Source organism: Gobius niger (genome assembly GCF_951799975.1).
Source record: "Gobius niger genome assembly, chromosome: 12".
Classification (NCBI taxonomy): Eukaryota; Metazoa; Chordata; class Actinopteri; order Gobiiformes; family Gobiidae; genus Gobius; species Gobius niger.
The window spans coordinates 8,606,332-8,626,919 of NC_136863.1; the positions used below are offsets into that span (position 1 = coordinate 8,606,332).

General features: G+C 39.7%; 1 protein-coding gene across 1 annotated transcript; it reads left to right on the top strand.

The window, feature by feature from the left end:
- Positions 1 to 525: 525 nt before the first annotated feature.
- nr1h4 (nuclear receptor subfamily 1, group H, member 4) lies at positions 526 to 20,095 on the top strand. Its single transcript, XM_079567121.1, has 10 exons — positions 526 to 637; positions 3,971 to 4,087; positions 7,902 to 8,285; positions 13,093 to 13,233; positions 15,069 to 15,214; positions 15,289 to 15,387; positions 16,258 to 16,357; positions 16,432 to 16,578; positions 18,609 to 18,722; positions 19,825 to 20,095. Exons 2-10 carry the CDS (start codon positions 3,991 to 3,993, stop codon positions 20,061 to 20,063), a joined length of 1,467 nt encoding a protein of 488 aa, XP_079423247.1. The 5' UTR covers positions 526 to 637; positions 3,971 to 3,990; the 3' UTR covers positions 20,064 to 20,095.
- Positions 20,096 to 20,588: the final 493 nt, after the last annotated feature.

The following is a 20,588-nucleotide window of genomic DNA, read 5'->3' on the forward strand; positions in this document are numbered from 1 at the left end:
GTACTTGTTGCTTCACTGTAATATAGAGAAGGCTTTTGTACTTGCTGGCTTACTACGTTCTTAAAATAGGTTAACAATTTGTCATTTTTTCAGACACAGTGGATCTAAAGCTGCAGAAAAGTTGCTCCAATCAGAAACATCATAATAATAAAGTCTGAAAACAGTAAACAAATGAGTCTCTTTTGTTTAACAAGAGCACACAATTCTTCATAGACCTTCAAATCTGTGTTAAATGTTAGTCTAATACTCTGGCTTATTTTACAATGTGAGTAATGAAATGCCTGGAAATCGCAGTAGAAAGTACCACAATTTCCACAAAAGTCTATAAAAGGTGTGTGTGGTGGTCTCATCTGTGGGTGGGTGGGAATTCTGGCCCACGGATTCATGTTCATGTTTCCCACTAATACATAGATAAGATTTTTTTTCTTTTTTTTTTGCAGGGGGTTGCATATGGACAGGAACAGACAGTTTAATTAATAACCACTGACCATCTCTCCCTGAACTCCACTCACACAGCAAAGGCAGCGGATACCAATCGAGCCGTGTCCGTGGAGACAGAAAAAAAAGGAAAAAACGTGTCTGTCAAACTTTTATCTGAGTTGGGATTCTAACAGAGGATATAAAACCAAGGCGTAAGGTAAGAACATCTGCGTTTTAAGTTACAAATTATCATTTTCGTTTTCAGCCACGACAGTGCCAGTGCTTTGTAGAAGTTGTGTAGGTTGGAATTAGAGTTAAGGATGGTGGGTTGGTCAGCGTGTCCCTTGGGAAATTACATTATAGAGTTAATTATATGGCAGTATAGTGATGTACAGGCAGTATTAGTAACTGAATACATGTGTTTAGTGTACTCGTTTTGTGTAACTGTATTCAGGTATAGTTACTCTTTCATTTGAGGGTATTTAGAACACATTTACTTTCCTAAAATGAAAGGAATAATTGCAGTAATCAATCATTAAGTTTCAGTTTCATTAATAAGAAAGAAAAAGTCAAAACAGCTGGGGGAAAGTTTCCCTCTGTTCTTCTGGGCTTTGGGCATTTGTAAAGTGTTTTTGTGTGACAAATTAGTGATAAAAAGGTTTATAACAGGCGTGTAATAAGTGAAGCCTAAACATTTTCTTAATCATCCGCTTTTATGCATCAATACTATGCGAATCAATGTGAAAGTATTTTAAGCAGTGTTGAGAGAGATGTATTACAAAAGTAACGAGTCACAAAATATATTACTTCTATCTGTAACTCAGGAATATAACAAATTACTTTAACAAAATACGGTAGTATATTAGTCATTACAATTCAAGTAACTCGAGTTACATGTGCATTTCAATGTATGAACAAAAAGCCAAATCATGTTGAATACTAGTGCACTGGTGCACTGTAGTTAAAATCGTCAAAACGAAACACAAGAGAATGGGGATCCCAAGGGAAAAGGAAACCTTTGACTGCACTTTTGCTCCGTGGCTTTATTACTAGTTTCAGTTGCCAAAAGTAAATCTAAAGTAACTCAAAGTAGTGTAACTCAGCTACATTTTTGAAACAGTAATGTGTTGTAATGTGATACAAACATATATTTAAAATTGTAATCACTTATATAGAACTAGGATCATAAAGTAACTTACCCAATGATTTTTATTATTCAGAATACAGTACTAGGTGATTAGTGATTAGGCAAAGTAACGTAAATAAATACATTTTCAGGCAAGTTGTTAGAATTCTGTTACTACAATTAAATACAATTTCAGTATTCTCCCTAACACTGTGTACAAACTCACATGCTGCTATGGCCGTACAGATAAAAGACATGTCCTCAGTAATAATTTTGCACAACGAAAATTGTAGGCCTGCATGTGCACAATGTGAGAAAAGTTTGAGAAAATTACAGAAGTTACAGTTTTCCATCTTTGGAGGAAAATTGTGAAAAATATAAAGCACCCATAAACGGATTTACTTGTCTCCCGTTAAAGCCACAATGAAGAGGAATTATTTTCAGGGAAACTGTCAGCCTTTTGTTGACTTTGTCCTTATGGTTATACAAGAGCAATGCTAAGAATATGGCTTTTTAATAAATATGAAGTTGCTTTTGACTTGATGCTCGAGGTGAGCATTATGAACCCTTGTATTTTTCACATACTTTTAAGTTTACACTGTATACTTTCCTTCAAACTTGAGTGACATTATTTGAAAAAATAAAATGCTTCACCCATTGACCCAAATATTTTTTTCACTACCTAGAAGTCTGGAATTGTAAACGTCTACATGACATGAGTGCATTCGGCTACTGTCCACATAATTAACATAAGTCTAAATATGAATGGATCTATTAACAGATGGCAATTTGACAGTTATCTGGATTTATAGAAAACAAGTGACAATGATTACTTCATGAAACATTTTTTTGAAGGATGGCAACTGCACGACTCACAAATAAGTTTTTGATGTTTGGAGCATGTGTTATACTTAAATCTTACTTTGAATCACTGTAAAAGCATGATATTTAGATGGAACTGACACTGAACTGTAAGAACACAGTAATAAGGGAGTTGTGGTCATTTTTGAATTGTCTTTTTATCTGTGAAGCGCTTTGGTCTACTTTGTGATGTTGTAAAGTGCAATACAAACAAACCTTGATTGATTATGAACATTACAAGGACAGGGCACATATTTCACGGTAGTATGAAGAATCGCAACCACTTTAAACCCAAACTGGAATTAAGACAACTGGTTTCATTAAGACACTTTATTTCACACTACCTTGATACACTATACCTAGCATAATAGTAATATCTAATCTACTTTGTGACAGTCTGTAATACTTATGTAGTACGTACAAAATGGAATAAGAAATAATAAACTAAGTAAACAAACAGCTAGCTTATGAGTTAAAGATATTTGAGCCCTACAAATGTCTTCTTCTGAAACACGCTACAGGAAACAAGGAAGGGACAAACGAGGAGGTATCCGGGCGAGACTTACAGCTAAGCCACACAAGCCTTCTAACCCTATTACAACGAATGGACGTTCACGGGAGAATAAGACAGATTATATTCGTCTGCTACGCTCTTCCAAGAAGATGGTGAAAGACTATAGTGGAGCAGAGGGAGCAATACGGAGGAAGGAGGAGATGGAGGAGCTGACCAGTGCAGGACACCACGCTCTGAAACAAGGAAAAACCCAGGAGGCTGTGCACTATTTCACTGGAGCCCTGAAGGCAGTTCTCCGATTTCCCTGACCTCCATAAACATGCCGGTCAGAGGTCAGGTTGGCCCACAATGGCTGCGCGCTCAGGACTAACCCAAAACCTGGACGCAATTTCGTTGTACAACTGCACAATGACAAATAAAACACTTACTTACTTAAGTCTTCAACCTTCAACAGCAGCCACTTTGGTCAGTCTTAAATTCATTTGTCACAGCCTTCGTTCTAGCACAGATTTATTGTCATATTGCAGATTGTTATTGATTGGCTCATTTTTCTAAAGCTCACCAGAACAGCACCACATTCTTTAAAGAGCCACACTCTTGAGATAGTGGTTGCCTACCCCTGGGTCTTTTGTTACATTATGTACCTCCAAAATGCATTTTATTCCATTCTATATGTAACCCATAGGTACAAGTTATACATAGCACATTACATGGTACTAAATTTGGCTGGTGCGATGTATCAAGGATAGCGTAAAATAAAGTGTTACCAGAAAATTCATTAAATCCATTAAATTACCAGGACACATCATTAGCGTAGTACAAAAAATTATTATTGTGCTGGAAGTATGACCAAAATGATCATCTATTGTGAAAATCGCTGTGAAGAAGTTACTTTAATTGTATTTTGTTTAGGCAAAAGAACTAAAAATAGCAGGGGAAAGGTTTGAATTTTGTTGTGCCAAATGTTTCACAAATGTTTGTCTTTCCTCCTCTGATTCCTCGTGCAAGGCGCAGAAGCGAGGTCCCACCTGTCCTTGCACTGTACTGAGGACCCCATAAGAGCATCTGAATGAATGAGTGGGTGGGCCCCGACATCAATGTGGTGGGAGCTTTCCAGATCCCGACCAACGATGACTTCTCCGTGTCCGAGAGCTCCCACCTGTTCGGTAAGTCTCAAGACACACAAGGACAGTGCATGTACAGCGACTTCAGAACATTTTCATTCCTCAGTCCTGTAGCAATCTGATAAATAACATGGATTTCTTTTCTATTGAAACATACCCCTATTACCCAGTGGCTCTCAAACTGTGGTTTTCCTTCACTGCACATTTAGACTTTATTCATTGGGATTCGAGATACAGTAGTTTCATTTATCTTTTTTTCAAGGCACTATACCAATACAAACACAAGACATTATCAGGACCAGACTTGAAATGACGAGAGAGGGAATGTTTCCTGAACTCACTGTACAAAGGATATGAACATGTTGTTATCTATACAATGTTCAATTCACATGTATCAGCAGTCTGAACTTTGCCGTATTTATTACACTGTTAGTTAGTCATCATCAACCTTTATTGCAGACTCGAGGTCCAGTTAGAAAACTAGCAACAGTTAGTGATTAGCTTTGAGTGAAGACAGAGAAATTCTACAACCTGAAACCACACAGATGTCCTAAACTGAACTGACTTTTATCTAACTTTTCAATTTATGATGTTCTCTGATGAAAAAACGTACACAGGGTTGTGTTGCATTTGTAATGTCTGCGTCATACCATATTCTGTCTCATTCTTGCCTCCCACCTGAAGATCATCAGGTTGTGCTCCATCGCTTAAAGCTGCTTTACCCATTTTCTCCCATTTTCAAGCCATGAAAATCAGAGTGCAGCTTAAATCGTAGCTTCTGCCCCCAAATCGTTTAAACGTGAATCCCCATAGGCATTTTTTTAAAAGAAAAATGCAGTTGATGTAGGATTATATCTTCACATTTTACCATATGAAAACTGATTTCTGTTATTGGTGCCATTTTGAGGACTTTCACTCAAAAACTAGAATTTTCATTATATTCCAGTATTTTAAGTCCTATCAGAGCTCTCACAGTGACAGTGTTTAGCCCTCTTGGCGTCTTAAGGCCTTTCCAACTCTACTGTATTACTGTGTTTTGAAGGTCTGACGCTAAGCACAGAACAGCAGCACATGGCTACTTAATGGGGGTCATTTACCAAGCATTTGCTTAAGCGAGTAGCATGTGCTGAAGTGGATCAGCTGCAGACACATTTATGTATGTTTTACTCACGCAGCATTGTCTTATTTACATATCAGATTTAGGAGCCTGTTACTGTAATATGGCAACATCAGATGTTAAAATAAGCCCAACATGCCCACAAAATATTTTTCATTTGATTTTGCACCTACTATTTTTGCACTTGCCTTGATAAATGACCCCCAATTATGCGTAAACATAAGGACGTACTTTAGCTCTCGATCACAGCTGTTGCTACCAGTGTTTTGACTCTACTTTAAAGCCTAAACAGAGTCTCCAGGTAACAGGAATTCTCTGATGATTATTTTTTTAGGCGGGGCAGAGCCTCCTCAGTGGGAGTATATGCTGCTCTGGATGCTAGCATTTGCCGTTAGTATTTGCGGGTGTGTCGCATTGCTGGATTGACTTTAGAAGGAAAAAAATAAATAATAATACGTTGGTTTTCCTGACACTCAAATACATTGCATTATTCATTCACTCCATACTTGGTCGGGGTAAGACACTATTGCAGACTGACGGAAGCGAGGTTGCCAGTCTGCGCCATCGGGCTGCTCCGACCACCACCAACCACTCACTCACACCACAAAACGGTCTCCCATCCAAATATTGACCAGGCCCTTCCCTATTTAGCTTCCCAGGTCTGACGGGATCGGGCAGAGCAAAGCAGTTTGGCCTTGAATTATATCAAGAGTTTAAATAAACAATAGCTGATCAGGCAAGGCAAGGCATGTTTATTTATACCGCACACTTCGTACACAAGTTGACATCAAACTATACAAACCGAAAAATTATAAAAGCATTTCACCAAATTATCAAGTACTGTAGTATTCTCCTTCTTATAAAATATCTTCTGCACGATGGTCGGTAGTTAGCACACAACTGATATCTACAGGCCTATTTTTATTCAATTATTGTGGAAAATTGGCAGTGGGCCGAACCAGACTGTTTGGTGGGCCGGATCTGGCCCCCGGGCCGTCAGTTGAATAGACCGGCTCTACACTCAATGCAGTGTCTTGTATAACCATTAGCTAATTTGCAAATGGAATAGTAGCAGTAGCCGTAATCTCATCTACAACAGACATGGGGCGGCTACTTGTAATAAAACACAAAAGTGATTGTTTGGTTAATGGTTAGCCCTGGCAACCTTTGCTCTCTCTGAGATTTCTTACACGAGCTGAGCCAAGCTGTACATTTCTTCAAACACGGAGTCTCCATATTTACAGAGATGGTACGGCTAAACTCCAGGGATTAGTACAAGAATGGAACTGTGGGGAAGTTTTTGGCAAAGGACTAGATCATAGACGACAGTGGATTTTGTCTGAGCAGAATCTGCTGAAATGGCCATGGTTCAGACCAAGTCTCCCAGAGGTCAGTATGAACAACATGAAGGTCTATCTTACAGGCTGTGTCAAGAAGTTTCCTCAGGCGTCTCCAAAACCCTGTGAGCTTCTACTTTTCAAAACAAAAATGGCACGGGGCGAGTTATGCTTGGAAGACACTTATGTAACGATGCGACTGAGTTCACCCTGAAGAGTTAGTAGTTAAGATAATTCAACAAGAATGGCCCGAGTTTTCTCTTTATGTTTTATGTGCAAAGTGTGAGCCATCAAGCGTATGTAGAAATGTAGAGGGGTCTTTGGGGAGCGTCTTGGAAAGAACTGAGGAGCAGCTGGATGGTGATTCTTACTACCTTAAATGCACTATACCTTTTTAGTCTAAAAAAAAGAAAAGTGCTCCTTTACTCTATTGCTAACCTATACATTTGCGGGAAATTATTCTATACATTTAATGAACTTGCCGGCAACTCATCCCTGTGAAGACTTGGGCTGCTACAAAGTTTGGACCACAACTAACATTTTAATTTTGTGGCTTCCTCTTTGATTGTTTGTATTTTTTTTTTTATTATCTACTATAGGGCCTTTAAGTAGAATTTCAATGTATTGTTTTCGGAAACATTCAAATTGGAGGTTGCCGGTTTACGTCAGTCAAGTTGAAGTTGAAGTTTCCAGCTTTCCAGCTTGTCTTACATACAGATAATTTAGAGATGTCCCACTCCAGAAAAGTTAGGGGTAAGGTTTTTTCTTCTTCTTTTTTTAAGGTATTTTTCACCAACAGAACCCCCTTTTGAAAATAAAGTCTGTATTTTATTGTATTTTGGGGGAAATCTTAAGATAAGATAAGATAAGATAAGATCAGATAATCCTTTATTGTGGTTGGAAATTATATAATATTTAAAACAAATATTCCAAAAATGTTAAAGCAGTACAAAGTACCTCATGCCCCTAGAGGCCATAAGTACCACTGCAGGTGTCGTAGCATGTTGCGTTTTTTTTTTACTCATTAATTGTCCGTGAGAGTAAATACTACACTGACAGAAAAACAAATTGAGAGAGGGATTTTGTACTTCCAGTTACCTGATTTTTTTTCACTCAAACTTCGCTGTAAATACTGTTTAAGTGGCGCTAGCCCGCAGTTAGCTTTGCCCGTTAGCCTGTTAGCTTCTTCTTCGTGATTCCATTAGTGTGTATTGTTCCTCCGACCCGTAGGCAGGAAAGTTGCAATTGTGTTTTTCTGGCCAGAGACACCAGGGGGAGATGAAATACCCTCCAATCTTCCCATTAACACATGTATTACCCCCTGAGGGACTACAGAAAGGATTTATTATGGTAAACAAGTTACTTAGTACTGCTTTAAGCCTTTTATTCCTTTGCACTTCAGACATCCTGGTGGACCAAGCCAGTCCTCTCCTGTCCGACTCCGACATGTTGCCGTTCAGCAGCTGTTCGAGCATGCAGTACCCCTCCATGGAGCCGCACATGTCCTCTGCACCCTCACCGTACTACTCCAGCCACAACTACTACCCTCAGTACGCCGGAGACGAGTGGTACGCGCACTCGGGCATTTACGAACTGAGGAAAGGCCCTCTGGAGGTCAGTTATGACGCGGAGATGGAGGCGGTGTCCACTGTGGTGCCCGTGGTGTGTAAGAGGACCAGGCACATGTCCCAAGTGGGCCGCATCAAGGGGGAGGAGCTGTGTGTGGTGTGTGGAGACAAGGCGTCTGGATACCACTACAACGCGCTGACCTGCGAGGGCTGCAAAGGTGAGAGGAGAGCCAGAGTAAACATGAAACATCAGCTTTATGCAGTACCATCAAAGGTTTAGAAACACTTATTGGCATTTCTTTCATTTCAGCACTATTTACATTGTGAGATTGTCATTGAAGACATTACACTATGAATGAACACGTGGGATAATAGGAAACAATAAAGGGTGAAATAACTAAAGATATGTTTTATGTTTCAAATTTTTCTAAATTGCCACCCTTTATTCTTGCCATTTTCTCAATGAGCTTCAAAAGGTTGTCATCTGAAATGGTTAGAATAAGATAAAATGGGACTTTATTGATCTCACAATGGAGAACGTCACTTGTTACATCAGCTCTTAAAGGAACAGGCCACCGTTTTTCCACACTGAGATATGTTCTTACCTGAGCTTAGATGAGTTCATGCATAACTGTCTGATCTTTGTGCGTATGCTCAGTCACACAAAAAGACCAAAGATGTTGTTAGGATTTAGCCTCTCCTCCTCTCCTCTATGAGGCCAAACGGGGGTGAAGTTAGAAGCGACCAAGCTCTTCCACGTTACACGACCCAAATATAGTTACACAAAATTATGTTGATTTGGGATTTGAGTGGATAAAAAGGGGAACTATGCTGTATGGCGTAAGTACCACCTTAGGAGCACTTTGACTAACTAACTACTCATGTATTAAAATGGGGAAAACATGGGAGAGCTTGGTCGCTAACAACATCTTTGGTCTTTTTGCGTGACTGGGCACACGCGTAAAGACCAGACAGGTACGCATCAACTCGTCTAAGCTCAGGTAAGAACATATCTCCGTATGGAACAACGGTGGTCTGTTCCTTTAAAATGGCAAACACTACTGTATGTGTATATAAAAAAGATACTTTTCAACAGTGAAGTGTGAAGTGCAAACTCTTTCAGTTGACTACACTGTGAAGCCCACTGAGGAAAATGTCAAAGTGTACAATATAGTCTAGAAAAACCAATACACAAAACAAAAGCATTTCCAAGCTTTTGACGGGTACTGTAAGACAATGTACAATTCTACTGCAAAACATATACTTGTGAGCCAAAATTTGCAATCGTAGCGTCTGCTGAGATTTATAAGGGAATAACTTTAATTCAGCACTGAATAGATTGTAAGGGGTTAAAATAGTATTACAATAATTTAAAGGCATTGTACCCAATTTCTTCCTGTTTTCAAGTCAGTCTATCACAACAGTTTTGCCTCTTCGCAGTGTGAGGTGTATTTCTAGAGATTGTAAACCTGGAGGTACAACACATGGCTGGTTTAAAAAAGAGCAAAGGATAATGGTCTGTGTTATATTCTCAGATTTTTTGCTGCAGCAGCAAAACTATACACTTCTGTCCCAGGAGCGTTCCAAATTATAATATTCTGACACTGATATTGATAGTGTCGATATTGTCATTAGTTTCCCCACTCACACACAACAAATCCATTTTATTAAATTTGGAGGGTCAGCCAAATTCAAGATCTTCGTACAGTATTGACTCTGACAGAACAGGCCAGAGCGACAGTGGCCCTGGGCATGACGTTTCACCCATATTTAGTCCACTCCAACCACAACATGTGCAGCCAGTGGAGAAGGACAAGGCTAGAGCCGCAATCTGTAATAACACCATCGACATGGAGCACATTTTTCTCTCATTGTGAAACACATCCCTTATTAATGAGGTATAATTTATAGCAACACTTGATAATTAAATATTTATAACCTCCCTGTAAATACTTTATGACCTCATACTTCATCATTTTCTAAAAGATTTACAAAGCTTCCCTAACCATTTGTTAATCATTTATAAGCGTATAGATAGTAATTACCTTTATCTAAACCATTCCTGAATTGTGCCTAATTCTATCCAGAGTGTTTACAGGGTTTCCGCGGGGAATTAAAATCAAGGCCTCAAATGTCATTAAAAAGTGTTAACAAGTGTTAAAGTGTTAAAAATTATTGGAAAATCAGGAGATCGCTCAACCATTTTTACTGTTTAAGTTTCCAAAATGATTCCTGAAATATTTTTGGCTGAAATTGACCAAATTTTTTGTTAAAGATTTGCCTGTTTTCTCCAATTATCTTTCCTCTGATTGATGAAAAGTTTGCAAATCCGAAGAAACAAAATACGCATGGATTTTCTTCTGCGTTTTGTCATCAAAATATAGTATTTAGGCATTAAAGGGGCTAGAAGCAAGGTGGCCATTTTATACTCACTACTGCCACCTCAGGTCAAAGGTGTAACTGCACCTTCTATATTAAGCTCGTGCATGGCGGCAATCCGGACCCGAAGTAACAACTTTTTGAGTGACAGTGCAGGATTTTAGAGGCAGGTGTGGTGAACAGGCTCATTCTACACACTAGGACATGGCTGGAACATGTAGGGGGAGGGGGAAAAAAGCACTGAATTTGACTTGCTTTTGTCTGTATAAACCGTGATCTCTAGCAATGGTCAGTAAAATGCGATACAGATTTTGTAGTGGATGAATTTAGTTACAATGCATTACAAGCTGCATATCACAAAACTTTATCACAAAATGCATTGAGAGAGTTTACACAATGTGGCATATCATTACGAGTCTGTTACACAATAAAGTGATAATTAAATTACACTTTTAACTGTTGAAAAGATTTGTTGAAGTGGATGAAAGACTAAAAAGGATACATGTGTAATGAGAGGGAGGAGATTCTTCAAAAATGTTGTGTGTAATTTCCTTGTGCAGCACGTTGTAAACCACACTCGTGCAATTAAGGTTTAAACAGCCAGTTAACCTTGAGAATATGACCACTGTGGTGCATTGTTATAAATGTGACTGGCCTCGCACATGGGTTTTTTTATGACGTGCATATGCTGCGATTCCCACAGAGAACACGGCGTACGCTTGTGTGTAATTCCACTCTGACTGTGCAGACAATGGCTGCAGTGCCCTGTCCTGCCGTTTGACTCAGAAAGGGTCGACGTCCGCCTGAACTCTACCTGATGCTGCTGCTGTCAGGTTTCGTCTCAGATTTCCGCCGTACACAATGCAGAGGCAACGTGAGCTCGGTTACGCTCATGCATGTCTTTGTGCCTAATTTTCTCTGTTGGAATGTCTAGAGATATAGAACGATATAAGGGTTTTGCAGGTACTGTAAACTTAGCAAACCAGGGTGTTTCCTGAGTCAGGGTCGGGATCAACCTGGGGGGGGGGTACAGGACATAGAAGTGGGGGATACAAGATGATTTTCAGAAGTTTTTCTTTTCTAGCATTTATCCAGCTTCGATACAGCATCCGTTGTTTAGCATATTGTCTTCTCCATTTTGTCCAATCAGAGCATCTTCTGCAGCCTGGATTTCTTCAGAATCTTTAATTCTGTCCTTCCACCTTCTTTGGTCATCCTCTTGGTCACTGTCGATGTGGACTACTGTATGTAGGGCAGCGAATTGAATGTGACCACGATAAATAGTATTGCAATAATGTATGTTTTGTATTTAAATATTGTATACTTTCGTGTGATTAGGGCAAATAACAAAATAAAGTATTCAAATGACCTTTGAAAAACTAGATTTTTAAATATTTGTACCAATGATTATCATAAGTGCTAGTTATATTAACCGTCCTGAGTATTTACTGCTTTACTCTGATTTACTAATTACAAATGTTTTTAATTAATTATGTCCAGACAAAGACCTCAATATGAGACCTCAAAAAGGCTCATTTTAGCCACTCGGGGGCATAAACAACACATTGTATAGCCTCGTGGTAAATGGACAGTCTGCCCCAGGACGGTTGTGGCTTCAATAACAGCTTACCACCAACGAGTGTGGAGTGAATGAATAATGACTATGTAGTACTTTGAGGAACTTGTGACACAGGCTTGTAAAGTGCAATACAAGTGTAAGCCAGTGTGATTAATGAAGCTACAGTCAAGTTGGAGCTCTGACCAAATCACAGCTTATTATTATTATTCATTTATTGGGAACATTTTCTCTATTATATGCGGCCCGCGACCCACTGTGGGAGCTTAATTTCGGCCCGTGACCCAAAATGAGTTTGACACCCCTGATGTAGACCAAACACTGTAGAATAGCAAAGGACTGCGAGGGCAAACTGAAGCTCGTTCATGCTAGCAATTTGGTGAGTTTTTGGAGCCAGCTCCTATATTTAGAATAAGGTAAATAAAATAGTGAAAGGGAAAAAAAAATAGGATGATGCAGCACATTTTAAGACCAACACATGAAGGTAAGAATGACATGCATTTGTTTTGACTTAAAGATGGGCCGAACAGTTCTAATGGAAAGTCTAATAAAGCAAGGAACTTCTGGAACCTGCCCCCATTTCCTATTAGGCTCCTGCAGCTAATGGAGATGCTCCGTCCATGTGTTTCACAGTCTATCGTTGACTTATGCATGCTGTAATAAAGGATCTTCACTGTCATTAGAATAGCTTGGACGAACTTCACAGGTTTAATCTGGGTGTTTTTATGAAATGTGTGCAGTCCTCGGGGAGCACCTGCTTTCTCTTCCCATTGCTCTATCATTGTTGTATGGGAACTCCTATCAATTACACTGGAGAGTATAAACATACAACTATGTCAAGGGTCCTGTCCTTGAATTATGTTTACAATTTAGCTGCCAAGAACTGCTGCTGGGAAATATATTGTGTTGCACTGCCTTGATCTAAACAGCATTGTTTTACAAACCGAAATAATTCAATCTGATGCTTCTTTTCAGACAATAGAACTACCGATATATTCATTTCCAAATGTTCCTACATGCATAACTTGACCTTGACCTTATATTGATATTGTCTTGTGCTGTTCCCGTAGGTTTTTTCCGGCGAAGCATAACAAAGAATGCCGTGTACAAATGCAAAAGTGGAGGCAACTGTGAGATGGACATGTACATGCGACGGAAATGCCAAGAATGTCGACTACGGAAGTGCAAAGAGATGGGCATGCTGGCTGAATGTAAGTCACAGGAATAGAAATAACAACTGAAATGGACATTTTAACGGTCACAGTCCCATCGGTTGTTGGCCAATCTTTTCGGATAATGGGAACAAGCCTCATAATGGTGGCCCTCATTTTTGACCAATACTACACCCACAACTACTACTACCACAAGATTTTTCTTTAAAACGATCCACTATATTTTCAGTATAGGAGTTCTTTTAGAGAGTATTACGATTCTGATGATGTGAGGCCAGTGTAGCTCTTTACTCTGTTACTCACTTTGAATACATTCTTCTGCCACAGTCCTGCGGTGTCATCTTCCGCCCTGTCATGCTTCATGGGGCTGTCACGGAGATCTGGGTGTGCCTTATTAAAGTTTATAAGGGCCAAGCTTTTGTTGCGAAAATAGAAACAGAACATACAACACCACATGCTGGATTTAGTAACCAATTAAGAGCACATGAATATTAACGGCGTGACGGGAACGGCGGCAACATCAGCAAAAAAAAAAAGAAGGAAGCTAATATAATTACTTGAAATTGCTGATGTGATTACTTTTGGCATTGTTTGGCTTGTTGTTACATGATATAAATGACAGGTTTCTATATTTTCTTTTTCTATATTGAGCAAAACATTATGTCATTGTTGTAAATGTGTATAGAAATATGAGAAAGCGGGCAACCTTGGCGACTGCAGTGTAAAACCTGGGGAATTATCTCCAGATTATGACCGGGTTTACTACCTACTACGTTATACTATGCTGTACTATATTGTATGAAAAAGGAAAACAGATAACATCAGCTTACAGAGTGTGTACAGGCAGTGTAGTGCCTCATTTGAAAGCTAAGACCTAGGAAACTCATCGTAACTTTTGTTGCTGTGTTGAGGCATTTTTAAGCGTTTCTATAGTTTTTCCTTTTTGTCCTCTTTAATCGTGTTTTGGTCACTTCCGTTGTCGCGTTATTGTTGCTTCTCCTTTGGCCGCGGTTTTGTCACGCTTAGGAAGTGTTTTTGTCGGTTTTTTTGGGTTTGATTATTTTTTCTTTTCATTTTTTTATCGCTTTTTTCGACACTTCTGTGTCATGTTTTTAATCCATTTTTTTTTAACTTTTCTGTTGCGTTTTTGTCAGGTTTTTGTCATCCTTTTGTTGCTTTTTCTTTGTCTTTAGTCGTGTGTTTTTGACGTTTTTTTAATAGTGTTATTGTTGCTTTTCCGGCATATTTTTGTCGCTCTTTTGTCAGTTTTTTTTGCTTTTAGATTTGGGTAAAGCCAAACTGGAGAAAATGTGCTCGGTTCATGTTCATAAGAGGTTAAAATACTTACGGTCAAGACAGTTATTCATCTGTTTGACCTTCTTGTGTGGAAATACTTAGTGAATTAGTCCTGTTTTGGATCTAGTTTGGTCCTGTTGGTCCTTGTTGTGACAAGTTTGAGAACTATGGCTTTTTCACGGCGATGTTATTACATGTAATGCCCATGAAGACCACAGCAGCAGGACTTACTGCCTCTTGTTGCTCGTGAATAATGGAGTGTACCGTAACTAATAGTCCAGGCTGGTTTTCATAGCTCTATTTGCCAGTGTCACAGTTAATGGCAGTGTATGTTGCATGGTTTATAAAAGGGTTAGGGTTAGGCGCAATCACAACTCAAACTGGCTTGGGTTGAATAAAGATGCATGAGGACACTAGGCTATATGTGGACGCGCTGTTCTCAATTTTAAAGCTACAAAACATCAATTCAATGAGCTTTTACTACTGGAGTCCTGGTTACTGGTTAGGCCTTGATTTAAGTGAATATCCCACAGCCTTTGACCACAATCACTCACTAACTTTTCCATTTCTCCTGTCAGGCCTCCTCACCGAAATCCAGTGTAAATCCAAAAGGCTACGCAAAAACACAAAGTCCTCCCCGGGCTCGGGATCGATGGGAGACGAAGCGGAGGGGGCAGAGCAAACAGACAGCAAACAGGTCACCTCCACCACCAAACTGCTCAAGGTCTGTGCCCGACATGGAGCAGGGGATTACAAAGATATCACCACTCTAAACCCAGACATGCTTCTCTTATCTAGGACAAAGTTGAGATCACCAAAGAGCAGCGGGCGCTCATACAAGCCATTTTAAAGGCCTACGAAAGACATCAAATTCCCCATGATGTCGCCAAGAAGCTGGTATTTTTTCCCTTCATTTTCTATTCAAATAATGTTTTGTTTGAAATCTGAATTGGTGAGCTTTATATTGTGCTTTAGAAAGTTGACGGGCTTCTCTGATGTTGCCACAGCTGTCCTAAGCCTGATTAACAATATCGTGCAATACTTTATACACTGAAGGCCTCTCTGACCACCTTTAATCCCTCACTGAGATGTCACGTTCACACAGACATTAGGGTCAGGTCAGCCTATGGTGGCGCCATGGCTCTGGATTTAAACTCATCCTCTTGATTTAGTCCACAACTTGTATGTATAATGAAAAATAAATAACGTTACTTACTGTACCTTGAGATGGGTTTTGCCCAAGAATCCAACAACAGCACAAAAGGCTCATTGCCTGACTTTATATAGAAGTGGAAAACAAGTTTTGCTTCTCAGTATCTTGTACATTTGTGAAAGAAATATCTTTGTGTGCTGTGAATCTAATTATAAAGCCTTTATAAATCGTGAACTATAGTAGGTTAGTTGTTGTTATTTGCATCATGACAGTATTAATCCCAGAGAGTTGTGAAATGTGCTCATAAACCCATCTCTATGAAGAATTGGGATGCTGAAATATATTACAGCTCGACATTAGTTTTGACCACAAGTAGTTATTTAAAATGTACACTCTCCCTCCTTCATTTTTTAGATTTAAAAAAAACACACAAATCGTGTGTAGGGCCTTGAACCAACCTTGGTATTTGATTAGCTATTGCTATATGTGTGTCTGTGGGCAGGACACCACAGCACCAACCTTGCCTCTATGAATGTGGCGGCTGGAGTAGAAACAAAATGGTCAAATGAAATGTGTGGATTTAAAAATGTCACTTCTTATTTCACTGATTCTAGCTTCATGACCAGTACAGTGCGGAGGAAAACTTCCTTCTGCTGACAGAGATGGCGACAAATCAGGTCCAAGTTCTGGTTGAGTTTACAAAAAACATACCAGGTATGTTCTCTTCATTGGTCAGACTTATGCTTATGTTTTTATACTTGGACCAATAACACTTTTTGATTTGGCAGGTTTTCTGTCTCTGGATCATGAGGATCAGATCGCGCTGTTGAAAGGCTCGGCGGTGGAGGCCATGTTTCTGCGCTCGGCCCAAGTCTTCAGCCGCAAGACGCCTGCGGGCCACACAGAAGTGCTGGAGGAGCGCATTCGAAAGAGCGGTATGTTGGAGACATAGGTTTCTCAGGTACTTCTGTTAAAAGTACCTAAGAACACATTAGGAACTGTATTTTGTAATTCATTGTTCCTCAATATGCTGTTAAAGGGACTATACGAAGTTTAAAAATGTTAAAATTAAGTATTTTCCTCCCCCTACATGTTACAGCAATGTCCTAATGTTTAGAATGAGCCCAGACCTGTTCGACTGCCTCTAAAATCCTGCACTGTCACTCAAAAAGTTGTTCATTCGGATCTGAATTGCCGTCATGCACGAACTTAATATAGAAGCAGCAGTTACGTGCAAGACCTGAGGCAGTAGTGAGTATAAAATGGCTAACTTCCATCTAGCCCCTTTAAGTTCACGGTATCGCAAATGAGATGACTGATACTTCTTTTGCTATACAGCCTAAAACGCAAGTTAAATAAAAGATCTTTTTTTGGGCACATTTGGTCTTCCGTACATTTTGTACATTAATATTTTATAACAATTTTCCTGCAATTATTGTGTTGCTCCCATAGACATGTGAGAACCTGCTTGAAAGGCTAAAATGGTTTCCAGTTGCCCTAGTTACACAAAACAACACTTTTCTGTCCAAAGATATGAGCAAAAGTTTGAACGTCAAATTAAACGTTGAGTAACAATAATCCAGACCCCAGGGATGGAACACACCGGGCTGTCAAACATGTTTCTTTGTAAAATATCATATTATCGCAAAATTCAAGACAGTTTTCAAACAGATCAAGCATTTCTCATACTGTGCAGTCCTATTTTCTCTTACTTATGGCTTCTTGTCACATTATATCTCATCAAAAACCTTTTGTCATAGACACTGCTGTGGTTCTCCCGGCAGCAAGTCAGAGCCTAAACAAATAATTAATGTGGGTGATTTCTGTGACGCAGTGAGGAGCTGTGTGAAGCGAGCTGCTGATCTCTGGCAAGGTTTAAGTTACCGTGTCTTCTGTTTCAACTCGCTGCTTGCCCATTTGCAAGAAAATACCCTTAGACTAAACTGTCTACACACATTTCATTACCAACGCAATGTAGATAGTGTGCATGTGGCAATTTTGGAGGTCAAAAACACCTGCATGTGCCGGTGTCTCACTTCAGGGCAAGTAAGTTCGATTTCATGTAAGCAGGACATCACCAGCTTATCTTCATGAGGTGTGGATGTTTTGCCTTGACAAGAAGTTTAAATCTTAAATATTCCCTTTGTTTTCCTCTATAAGTTGCCCGTCCAAATGTGTCCATACTTTCCGCACAGGGCATGCTGTGGGTTTGAGGTCATGTTTATGTATGTGGCTTGTCACGATGTCACTCAGGCTGGACAGTGATGGTGGAGGTGCGTGAGTGGGTGGCTGAGTTTAGCCGGTCCCTGGGCGCTGCTCTGTTTTGAATGGGGCTGGGAGAAAAAGATATTCTCACCAAAGGCCAGTCTGGGAGAATAGGAGAGCGCGGCTGTCTGAGAGGCCATTGTTTCTTATCACAACATCATGAGAGCTTTTATCCACCGCTCTCCCCCTGAGCCGCACTGGCATTTTTGAAGGCACAATGACGCGCTCCCCTGCAGACAGTTAGAAGAATGTAAACAGTTTTGCGATTATTAAGAAAAAAATGTTTTAAAGAAGGTATTAGAATGATTTTAATTCCACTCAGCATTTGCTATAGACTGATTGGAAGTTGTGGCTCAAAGTACAAGCTTATGTAAGACCTACACTATTTATGTTGGCAGAAATACCACACACTAATGGTGTCTGAGACTCTCACCTCACAGAAAGAAGGTCCTGGGTTTGATTCCTGGACCTGTTCTCCTCATGTCTGCAAAGATTCCTCCATTCTAGCTTCCCCTCAGAGTCATAGCAGCTCTACATCATTTTGTTGTACAATCTGTATATACTTTTTTTTGTCATTCTCCACTGATGCCTGAGGCCAGTCTATTCCATAACTATTGCCTTTGACACCCTTTTTGCCTTACGCTCCTTCTCTCCTTCATGAATAGAGTCAGAAATATGTCACTTTACTTGTTCCTTGCAGGTATATCAGAAGAGTTCATCAAACCAATGTTCAACTTTTACAAAAGTATAGGAGGGCTGCACATGAGTCCAGAGGAACAGGCACTCCTCACCGCAATAACTATCCTAACACCAGGTGAGTGGTTGATATTGTGCCTATTGCAAAAGCTGTTTGAAAAGTCGTCTAAATTTAACTATAGTACTCAAGCAAATTGAAATTCATACACCATTACTCCGACACTGAGGGGAGTAACTCACTGGTAGCAATTCTCAAACTAGATACAGTATTGTGCATGTTTTATTCATTACAGCTTTAAAAGGCTTCAAAACAGCTTTGCAATGGGGGCTGGTTTAAATCTGGTTTATCAAAGTTTTGTCAAGATTTAGGCCATTTTAATTCATTTCAGACCTGGTTCAGTTCAGATTTATTGTTTGGAGGCTGGTTGCATAATAGATTGTTAACGCGAGACACTGCAGATGAATAGAGATATCAATTTGAAACTTGTGCTGTAGCTTACTGGCATAAATAAGAGGAAAAACGAAATCGGAATAGTGAATCGAGCCAGGTTTAAATATACATATTACTTACAGAGACTTTTTTAGAGGGGATTTTTGATATGGTTTCAAATAAGCTGTTTATTAGTGGAAAAATCTGTAAAAAAAAAAAAAAAAAAAATATATATATATATATATATATATATATATATATATATATATTTAAACTCAATAAATCAGGCCAGGAATTAGATATTAAAAAATCAATTGTGAAAAAAGGAGTGGAAAATTCGAAGTCTGTAGGGGCTACTTGGAGATTTTGTCGCACCAATGTGAGAAAAATGCATTTTGAGAGAATGGCCCTTGAAAATACAATTTCCCATATGAATCTATCACATTGAATCAGTGCAATAATTAAACATGATATTGTGAAGATGTGAAAGTGTATATGTTATGGGCGACAGGGGCGCTGTTGGCAGCCTGCCTCCCGCAGGTGGACACTGTCATTGTGTCCTTGGGCAAGACACTTCACCCTCCTTGCCTCCGGTGTCTGCACATTGGTATATAAATGAGAGTGTGAATGGGGGACTGGTTCCTTGCTGTAAAGCGCTTTGGGCCTTATGAAGGTAGAAAAGTGCTATATAAGTTGAGACCATTTACCATGTTACAGGACCAATTGCTTGTAATGTCTCTGCCTGAATAAAGTCTCAAAGAGAACCCTGATGTGGATTGTCCCTTTGCAGACCGGCCGTACGTGAAGGACCAGTCGTCGGTGGAGAGGCTGCAGGAGCCCATGCTGGACGTGCTGAGGAAGCTGTGCACCCTGCACCACCATCACGAGCCCCAGTACTTCGCCCGCCTGCTGGGCCGCCTCACCGAGCTCCGCAGCCTCAACCACTACCACGCCGAAATCATCACCTCCTGGAGAGTGAGCGACCACAAGTTTACACCCCTGCTCTGTGAGATCTGGGACGTACAGTGACTTTTCAAAATCTATATTTATATGCTGGATGGACGATGCAGGAGCAGGTTCTGTCTATCTATGTCAAATATTACAAACCATGCAGTTGACAGAATGACATTCCAGTGAGCTAGCTCTGCTCTAATAGACTTTGTCAGACTCTGGTGTTTGCTCTGAACCTGTCTTAGCACAAAGTCAACACTATCTCCTCACTGCATGTCCACCCAACAAGTACAAAACACTGGACCTTATTTTAAGCTAAATAAAATAATTTCATAATGTGTTTTATTGTATGTTTTATCTGTTAACCTTGTCATGCACTTGCAAATTATGTTTACGGAAATATTTGTACGCTGTGTACTTGTATCTTGTAATTGGCCCCCAGTGTTTTCTAATCTAATAAATGTGAAAATGACATGTGCTCCGTGATCTAGGGCAATATGGAGAAGAAAGAAAGTTCTAAACATTACATTCAGCAAATAAATCTGTAAGATTTACTGTATACTGGGCATTAACATTGGTAGGCCTATGTCAGTGGTTCCCGAC

Excerpts from the sequence above, each read along its gene's own strand:
- nr1h4 (XM_079567121.1), top strand. The coding sequence starts at position 3,991 with ATGAATGAGTGGGTGGGCCCCGACATCAATGTGGTGGGAGCTTTCCAG. Across the intron at positions 8,286-13,092 it reads GACCTGCGAGGGCTGCAAAG|GTTTTTTCCGGCGAAGCATA; the intron begins GTGAGAGGAGAG and ends CTGTTCCCGTAG. Across the intron at positions 13,234-15,068 it reads GATGGGCATGCTGGCTGAAT|GCCTCCTCACCGAAATCCAG; the intron begins GTAAGTCACAGG and ends TTCTCCTGTCAG.